The following is a 10,552-nucleotide window of genomic DNA, read 5'->3' as shown; positions in this document are numbered from 1 at the left end:
TAGTTGAAGAACATGCGACTTGATTGGGTAAAAGCCGTCACCCGTCCCTACATCAACGATTTTCATTGGTTAGAATTTGCAAGCGCACTGAGTTTGATCGTTCACTGAAAGAACAATCCTGTGCCAAACTACTGCAGTAGATGCATTCATGTACCTATACATGTAAAGTTATGTAATTATTGGTATCTTCTATTATAGGTTCTCCCTAAAACACTTCATAATCTATTTTCTGACAAGACAAACAGTTATTAAAAAAAATCAATATGTACTAATACTTATTAGGATAAGACATACTTCAATTATTTCTAACTGGTGATAAGATTTGACTGACTGTACTTAAATAAAAGATACCAAACAAATATTAACATAACATGGAATATTTCACTTATTTTTATTCATTCTAATCTGAAAGGGTACATATTTGTTGTTAAAACTTTTGGGATCTTTACAACAGAACGGATGTCATGAAACAACGAAGCACACATTATATTAGAAGCGATAATGGGCAGATGGAAAGTGTTGACAAGACTTTTAGCTAGTACCAAAAGAAATGGAAAGCCTTACACATGTACTTTCCCTACAATGGTTTGCAGAATTGATTTTAAGCTTCTTTAATGTATTCATAAAGCCACCTTGGTGCATGTCTGATCTTCTCTGCCCCTGCTTTACCTCGAGGCCTCTGAGATCCTCAGAACACCTGCTTTTAACTGTTCCTTGATCAAGGCTGTTGGGTAAGGGGATCAAGACTTTGCAGTCATAGCTCCAAAGCCTTAAAACTGATATTTTCAAGAAATACCTCAAAACATACATGTTTTCAGTGGCTTTCAGCTGTGCTATTTATGGTCTCAATACTTCATATTTATCTCACTATAGAAATTGATCATACAAGTTGCTATTTTTGCCTTTTTTAGTATTTTATACTATTTCATGCTGTTTTACTAATGGAGTTTGACAAATTTTACCTTTTTTGCTGTCAGCCTGAAAATATGTACAGCATTTTGTTCACCTAAAGTTTTTTTTAAAATGTACTATATAAATTAATTTGATTTGAATCAATGTCTCTACCCACCCTTTCACTACTTGCTGTAGCTCAAGGACATGAGCTCACCTACAACTCTGCTCAAACACTGAAAAAATAACTCAACTTTGCACCTTGGCAAGTTGTAAAACTGGAGTAATTCAGCTATACATGTTTAGCCTTGGGCTGCACAGTGGCGTAGTGGTTAGCACTTTCGCCTTGCAGCGAGAAGATCCCTGGTTCGCGTCCCGGCTTTCCTGGGATCTTTCTGCATGGAGTTTGCATGTTCTCCCTGTGCATGCGTGGGTTTTCTCCGGGTACTCCGGCTTCCTCCCACAGTCCAAAAATATGCTGAGGTTAATTGATTATTCTAAATTGCCCGTAGGTGTGAATGTGAGAGTGCTTGTTTGTCTTTGTATGTGGCCCTGCGACAGACTGGCGACCTGTCTAGGGTGTCCCCTGCCTTCACCTGAGTCAGCTGGGATAGGCTCCAGCCCCCCCGCGACCCTAATGAGGATTAAGCGGTGTATAGATGATGGATGGATGTTTAGCCTTGGAAATTAATTCCGAAAAAGAAGAATGATATGGAAAGTCTCACCCTGCAAATTGACAGGATCACTTCCCTTGGTTGGTTAGATATGAAACCATTCATACTAAAGTCTTAATGCTTGTTTTGAGGCTGTTAAGAGTCTCAGCATATAAATGTTTAACGATGGGACTAAACACTAATTTTTGCCATTTTGTGTCTTCTACATATCTCTCTCTCTCTCTCTCTCTCTCTCTCTATATATATATATATATATATATATATATATATATATATATATATATATATATGTATATGTATATGTATATGTATATATATATATATATATATATATATATACAGGGTGTCTTTAATTCAGGCACTGCTCCTGTTCTAGAGGCAGAAAATGTCACTCAGCATGTGGTGTCAGCCATTTGACAATTTCATTACTCTGCTACAGGTTTAGAGAATAATTTGGTCTGAACCTAGAAGTGTTTAGGACAGTTACCTGGCCCTCTAGGAGTGTGAATGAACTCTCAAATCATTTGCTTTAAAGTGATTTCCTAATATTGCAGCATATTATATACACTATTAAAATAACTGACAAGGATCAAAATTCTATAATTTCAGTTGTTGCTTCCAGCACAACAAATCAATTATTAAAGCTAACAAAACACAAGTTAATAAATGATGAAGTTGGTGATTGAAGTCAACACAAGCACTGATTTGTCTGGTTGGCTGTGTTGTCTCTCATCTTGATTTGATTAAAAAAGAGAGAAAGAAGGAGCTAAACTGAGGAAAAACTGTGGAGAAGATGAGACTGGATGTGTAAAACATGAGGCCCAACTGAGAGGACAATGCTGTCAGATTTTAAAATTGAAGAATGGTGCAATACGTTGCCAAGCACATCAAGGAGAGCAATGACAGCTCCCGAAATGGAAATAGAAGTGAGAAGAGAATAGAAAGAGAAGCAATAGAAATGGAAGCATAGATCCAATATATAGCCAAATTCAGTGGTAATATTCTGAGAACCTTTGCCTCACAACTTTTCAAATCTGTCATTCCAACATTCTGAGAATCAATCTCAGGTTGTAGAGTTGAATCATTTTTATATATATTTTTTTTTGTCTGACTGCTATTTATTTTGTTGGTCACGTGTGCATTTAATCATCAGTCCTTGTTCCTGACACATAAATAAGTTATGATCTTAATATCACTTGATTCTTTACCATCTGTGCCAGCCTCCAGTAAAGTTCCTTAACATCCATATTTCTCTCTGACATCAACTGATTGTCATTCTTGTTGAGCTATCACAGGATTTTCTATTTATCAGTGCTGGCATAACTGACATTTAAACCAATTTTGAAGGGGTATTCTCTCTGTTTACCATCATTGTCTTTCCTCACTTTGTTTTATATATGTCCAAAACAAACGCTTTATTCATTTATTGTTGATTTCCATTTTACATAAGTTTCTGGATTATGCCATTTGTTTACCGAATCTGTTTTAACTCCATATTGAAGAGAACTGAAACCCAAAAGCAGACACATGGAGCACGACTAATGTGATAAAAGCAGGTTCTGCTCAGTAGTTAAGCTGGTTTAAACTGTAAAATGCAGCAGCCAGAACATACAAAAATGAAATAAACAAGGGGGAAAAAACATTTTTACATACCTTAACACAATTCCACACATTTCTGGTGTCCTAAAACATCTTAGAATTTCAAAAGGGAGCAGAAAAGTCAACAAAATATATATTTATAGGGTTCACACAACACATTTAAACATAAATATCAATGCAGAAAAGCCACTTTTACCTTCTGCTACATAATGTAATTAACAGTTTGGATTATGCACTTAATAAATCAGGGATTTAAAAATGTTTATTAATTCACATTTACATAGAAACTGTAATTCCACTAAGAGTGTCCAAATTTATTCCCTCTTAAAAAATACTTGATACAATATCCATTTCAGAAACTTATACAGCCTCACAGAACATAAAACGGCATGCTGGAAATTTGATACGCCTCAAGGAGAGAGGATATTATAAGGAATGACAGTTCATAAGAATCCTCCCGTAAACCTGTTATATTATACGCACACAACAAACCCAATGCAGTTTTTTTCCTTTAATATAAAACTCTTTTCTGCTGATTTGTGTATTTTTGTGCTTTCTGCATCGTGTGTGCTTCAGATGATGTACAAACATAAATCAATGAAAACCTTTTTAGGAATTCATTGTGGTTGTGTGTTAGGTGATATCATTGGCAAATTCCATATAAACTGAAGACTCAGTGAGATCTTTTACACAATATAAACCTTAATCAAAATCATATATTTAATTTAAAGAAAACTATTTACCAGAATGACTGACAGTACTGTATGAGCAAAACAATACAACAATTATTGATATATGAGTGACATGGAAAAAGCAGATGCTATGGAAAGGTCTGACAAGAGATTCCCTCCACAACAGATGACACAAAGTGGGTATTTCAACAATAAGAACAAAGAAAATATGGAAATAAGCAGGACTGGACCTTGGCCTGGAGCTGTGAGGCCTTCAGCATGATTCATAGTCAAGTCTGGACAGATTATACTATCTGTATATATTTGGATATCTTTATATATCACACAGCAGCAACAAAAAAATGTGTTTTCTCATCTTCTGCGATTCTCTGAGATTATAGATATTCGAATGCTTTAGTGTCGTCATATTCCCCAATGAGGACTCGCTCACCCCCACAACAAGTCAGCTGTGAACAGATTATGTAATAAAGAATTAGAATTTGCGGCAATGCCCTGAGGGCGCGCTCTGAAAAGCCTCAGGCGGTATTGAATACAGCGCTTATAGAAAAGAGGTGGGATTGAATGTTCCACTGAGGAAAAGGGGCCCCTGCTTGTTGACTATGACAGCATTATTATAGAAAGCAAGATTATTATTGCAGCCGACTCCTGACTTTGATGCCGAGCAATTATGCCGCGTGGCGATTTGGTTAATTTATTGGTAATATCTGATTCAAAGACCATGTGCAGTCGAGGAAACTAGTTTTCCTGCATGCTCAGTGTCCATTGATATTAGATTCATATGTTTCTGCTACCTAGATGTAAATGGGATTTGCATCATTACCCATCTTGTTTTCACACTTTGCATCAGTATGGATAATTATGTGAGTTATGTGTTACTTTAAAGTTTCCCGTGGGACATTGAGGAAATGACTTATATTGCTATTATTGGTTGGAAAACCGCATCTTCTCCTTACAAGACAAGGTTCTTCAAAATAAGATGACATTGAAGCAACATATGATCCATGGTTATATTTTGCTTTGTGCTTTTAAAGTTTATGTATCATTGCTGATTTTTGGCAACATCCTTACTTTGGCTTGATCTCGCCACATTTGAGTCAATTCCACATTGGACATCCATAAAACTTTATCTATTTTCAATTTTCTGTGGATCATTCATGCAGAGGTGAGTGTTTTGCTCAATAAAAGTACTTGTTTTTTGTTTTAATCCAGCTAAAGAAGACAAATCCAGAAGGCATGTAACACTTGCAATGTTTTGCTGTTTCCCCCGCATTTCCATGGAAACAAGTAAAGAAATACCTTCCTCTTAATCACCAGGAGATGACTTTTTGTTACAAAATTCCGAGGTGTGTAATTGAGAGGTGAAAATAGGCCTACCCTATTTAAGCAACCTTCTTATCTGTGCGTGGTATTTCACTCAGGATAATTAGTGAAGCTATTATCATACATTTCCAGTGACTCATCGGTTAATTAGAACCCAAAAATTACAGCAAAATAGGATCCTACGAACCAAGGACATTAATTATTTAATGATCACAGGAACCATATTGGTGCGAATGAACCTGCCTAAATGTATGCTCTTATCTAACCCAAATCAGCTTCTGTTTCTTTCAAGAGGCACGTATTGCAATTATGCACTGAAACTTAAATAAATCAAGTTCTTTTTTTAATATTAGAGGGACACAGAGTAACTCTCTAAATGCAGCATTTTCATTTGGACTTATGTATTAATGGATCATAAAAGCATATCCTACAGAGACCTTATCATCCTTGTATTTAATCCATCACACAGGTCAGTCTGTCAAAGCAAATGCTTAGTGTCCGCTGCGAGAAATAACCTTGGTCCTGCATCATTGAAGAAAAGAAGTCCCAGATTACTTGGACTGATGGGACATGGTTTTGAAGGTAAGGCGATAAGAACTTCAAAATTTAACTTGGACTTGGGAAGCGAGACACCTTCAAAAGAAAAACAATGGCCCCTGCATGACACAGCAATTGCTTTTTTCAGGGGGAAGAGACACAAAGATCACCCACAATGTTATCTCGTCAGTCCACCAGCACATCAATCAGGGCCCAGGCTGCTGGAGATCGACCTCCTTTGCTCTAGAATCAATGCCCTCAACTATTCTCATCGGTGCAACAGAGATTGTCAGAGATACAGGGCCGGAGAACCCTGCAGAATCCAGCACTGTGTTCTAAATGGGGTTAGCTATTAACTCACTGACACACACTGTCTCTCTCCTTTCTTCTCTGCTCTACCTGCCTTTATCAGTCTCAAGAGGACTGGATTGAAAATGGCACAATGGAACAGTTTTTCCTGTTCTGTGTTACATTAAAAAATAGTAGATTAAAAACAAGCAACTGTATCCACCGATGCCTGCAAGAGGATTCTACAGTCGCCCCAGAAGCCTCAAGTTCATTCACCTAATCTCCGATGTGCAATTTGCGCTAAATGTAATTACAATGTCTGACTGCAGGTGAAAGCAGCATTAGATGATCAGCAACACTGAGTCAGCTGTGCAGCTAGAAATAGCTAAGGGCACAAAAGACAGAGTTGTTGACAGAGGCCCACACAGAAACCTCAAAGCATTAGCAGGACAGGAAATTTTAATTTGTTCCTTTCAGCTGCTTGTAGAAGTCTTTCCTCTAAGGTTATTTAATACGTGCAGCATCAGACAGCAGCTGGATCCATGTGAGCATCTCCAAAGTGACAGCCGGGGCTAATTTTGCACACAATGCATTGATTCTATGATTCTATTGACGATGTATTTTTGCTTCGCCTCAGAAAGGTGACCCGACTTACGCAGCATCACAGTTTATCAGCTGCTTTTAAAGAAGTTGTTGCACAGCTAGATACTATTTTTCTGTACTAAGTCTGTAAAAGTGAGTCAAAAATATTTGATTTTAGGTTTTTTTTTTTTAACTTGGGAAGATTTTTCCATTTCATAGCAGGATATTTTCAGCAGTGAAGTAATTGTGCATACAGATGCATTACATAATGTGACCTTTAAAACTAATAATGTGTCATAACATAGCAACAAGTAGCCCTGTAACAATGGAAACATATTTTATGCTATAATAAGTTGCTATAGTTGTATAAATTATCATCTCATATGGACAGAATTTTCACTGTAGAAAACATACAATAGATGTGTATTGTTTTTGCCTATAGGCGGTTTTCTGCTCAAATAGGACAGCATATTCTCCTGGACTATTTTCAAAAGTGATTATTTAAATCACCAAAATGTTAAGTGTACCTGTATTAAATTATGTGCATCAGCAAATCAGTAAAATTAAACCAGAAATCAAGCAACATCAGTATACAGCTCCTCAACTCCCATTTTGACACAACTGTTTTCAACTGTTTTCACAAAAGTTTTCAACTGACATACAGCAATAACATAATATAATTTCTGAAATTTAGTTTTGGTTTGGTGTGTCACCTCAAGATTATTTATGGCCTTATCTAGCCCATGGTCTATGATTTGACTACTTTAATAAAAAACTAAACAAAACTAAACAAAACAAAGCAAAGCAAAGCAAAACAAAACAAAACAAAACAAAACAAAACAAAACAAAACAAAACAAAACAAAACAAAACAAAACAAAACAAAACAAAACAAAACAAAACAAAATACACTTAATTGTGTCATGTTTGCATCATGTTTCAATTTTAAGTGAAATTTCGAAAAAGAGTCACAAAAGCTCAAAATGTCGATAAACTATTCTGTGTAAAATATTTGTGTCTAAACAGAAAAAAGCCTATAATGACTTCTACTGTCTATAACCTCTATCAATGAATGAATGAAGCAGAAGTCACTGTTGTAGAGTGGCGAATCCTTTCACACTACACCTCCCAGAATTCCACGCTGTTACCTCGCGCTTCTGTCTTCCTGTTTGAGTGCCGCAGCTGTAAAAATGGCAGCTGATACAGGCAGATACAGGAGTGCTGTTAGCAAAAACAAAGACCCTTCTGGTCTTCTCATCTCTGTCATTAGGTAAGTTGTCTTACATTTTTCGTATGAGGAAACCGGCGCTATTAGGACGCCAGACAGCGCTTGAACTGGGCTTGTGTTTGCGCTTAGAAACGCAATGACAGCTAGCGTTCATGCTAAAGCTACATGGGAGTTAGCTATATCCTTCCTGTATTGTTGACTGTATGAAATAAATGAGAGCTCATACATTTGCACTGTTACATTTTAGATATTATATGTCTGTTAATATTAACAGCAGTTTTTCCTGAAGCAAAGAAAAAGATAAATCTTTGGCTTTCATTATTTGAATATTCAAACGACTCTGTTTTGCTAATACATCTTAACGATAAACCAGACAAGAACATATCTCCATTCATTTTTCTGTTGGCTTAGCGACGTGAAACAACCCTGGTATTTGTGTATGTTTTTGTAACTGTTGTGACATTACTTTATTTCTCTCAGGATTTTAAAGTTTGACTGCTATTTTCTTTTGTTGAAACACTATCTGCGTAATCATTGCTAGAAACACTGAAAACATACAGTGATTAAATGTATTAGAGTCCTCAGTATGTAGTGCAATAACTTGTTTAGCCCACTTGACTTACACAGCATCTTATGCCTTAAAAAAAAGCATAACTGCACCTGTACATATTGTCATTCTTATCCAACAAAACCTGGCCTGTTATTTACATATCTTTTGGTTTTCTTACTTCACCTGTGCTGCGTTCAGGGGCTGCCTTCAGCTACATGTGCTGCTGAGCTCAAACGCACCTTGTAATTTCCATTTCTGGGCTTGTTGATGCTGCTAAGTTCCCCTGAATAACAATACTTGAGTCAAATTCACAGTGTGGGTTTAGTTCTTGGTTTGAATCCTGCCTCTCTTTCCCAATGCAGGACTCTGTCCAGCAGCGATGATGTGCAGGACAGAGAGACAGAGAAGGGTCGTCTGGAAGAAGCATTCGAGACATGCGACAGGGATTTAGATGAGCTGATTGTTCAGCACTATGCCGAACTCACCACTGCCATCAGGACCTACCAGAGCATCACGGAGCGCATTACCAGCTCCCGCAACAAGATTAAACAGGTAGAAAAGAGAGACATGTCCATGAAAAATGAACACTGGTGTATATTAATAAAAAAAAAATAAAAAAAATACATGAAAATCCTTTCCAGAATTTAGGATTTCAGAGCAGTAACTCTTAGCTCTGTAATTAAAAACAAAAGTATGTTTTTACATTCAGTTTCGTTTGCCTCTTTATTCATTGAAATGGTTTCTTATCTCAGTTTTAGTTTTTTTATTCTTCAGGACAAAAAATAAATAAATAAATTAATGCAAATCCTGTTCAGCCAAGAAGAAAACTGCACGTTTAATAATTGCCAGTTGAAGTCATAAAGGAGATAATTTTCTTAACTGCAAATGTAAAATTCCTGAAAATGTGTAAGTCGCCCCTTGGGGGACAATATGCTAGGATTCTCTGCCATGATCAAGGTTAGATATTTTGACATGACTACGCAGACGAGTTGTCAGTCAGTCTGTAGTCTAAATCTGACCTTCTCCCAACTACAGTATATACCTGAAGATCAGAGAGAAACCTGAGAAGTGATGCTGCCAGTGCTCACATCACTGTGTTGCTCGTCGTATCACTTCTCCTGATATCAGTAAACCTTATTCTCAACATAAGCCATCTGAGTCTCCAGAGTGTCTCTGAGTCTGCCTCCTGATTCGTCTCTTGACATCGCAGAATTCCCTACCACCCTCCACAAGCAAGCCAATGTGGGCAAAAAGACATCTAGTTTCACAGTGCTCTTTTTCTCTTCTCAGCAGGACAACATTATAATTTAAGCAATAGGTAGTTACACTAGATGGACTTTTGAATTGTCATTGTCAGGAAAATCACTGACATTTATGATTTTACACAAACAATGGAATGACAGTGTGACAGTAAGCTTGAGTGCGGGAACCCTTAAAATCGAAAGAGATAAAAAGGAATTAAGCTATGATTAATTTTAATTGCTGCCACCCGTTTAGAAATATGTCTTTTTGGCATTTTTGTTCTACTTTAAGCACTACATGCTCCTAGCACAGCTCTGCCCAATTTCCGCTTGAGGTTGAGTGAGTATGATATTCAGCCACAATTGAAAACACCTGTGTAGGTGCGTAGAGAGTTTAACTTGCAAATTATTTCAGCTCACTTACATGCTCAAGCACAAAATAACCAAAGAGAAATGTCAGTGCAAAACCAGTATCCTCAGTGAGTTAAAATATTTCAAGAGGTAAGTTAATTTATTTGCTTTCCTTTTTTAATTATGTTTCAGAGATTCACACACAGATTACATATTAATCTTTCTTGAGGAGTATCTAAGTTGATATGAATGTTAAACACTGTTAAATTGTATCTAAGTTTTTCTTAGCTCAGAATGAGCTTTTAAAGGGTGACTATGCCTGAGCATGTGCGTGATTGTTATGTGTACAGTAAAGACAATGAGTTTGTGTTACCTTATTGGACAGAAATCTGTCTACCTTTTATTTCTGACCATTTGATAAACAAAAATGTATATCATATATTAGTAAACCTAATTAATAAGTAGTGAGTTTAAAAAAAAACAAACAAAACAACTCAATTCTTATCATGACGCTGCCTAAAATCTCTCTTTTATGAGATGCCAAAAATTCGCCTATGCAGAAAAAAAAGACTGGTATCACACAACAATGATATTCATTCTT

At 36.5% G+C, this 10,552-nt stretch overlaps 1 protein-coding gene across 1 annotated transcript in view; it reads left to right on the top strand.

Moving 5' to 3' along the window:
- The first annotated feature begins 7,711 nt into the window (after window positions 1-7,711).
- Window positions 7,712-10,552, top strand: part of exoc4 (exocyst complex component 4) — a 146,647-nt gene continuing 143,806 nt past the window's right edge. The window contains exons 1-2 of the mRNA XM_023274626.3: window positions 7,712-7,851; window positions 8,722-8,911. Of these exons, the coding sequence (XP_023130394.1) occupies window positions 7,772-7,851; window positions 8,722-8,911 (270 nt within the window). The 5' untranslated portion in view covers window positions 7,712-7,771. The remainder of the gene's footprint in view (window positions 7,852-8,721; window positions 8,912-10,552) is intronic.

The sequence above is a fragment of the Amphiprion ocellaris genome, chromosome 21 (assembly GCF_022539595.1).
Source record: "Amphiprion ocellaris isolate individual 3 ecotype Okinawa chromosome 21, ASM2253959v1, whole genome shotgun sequence".
Taxonomy (NCBI): Eukaryota; Metazoa; Chordata; class Actinopteri; family Pomacentridae; genus Amphiprion; species Amphiprion ocellaris.
The sequence above is the reverse complement of the archived record's forward strand: the minus strand, read 5'-3'. Positions and strand labels throughout refer to the sequence as shown.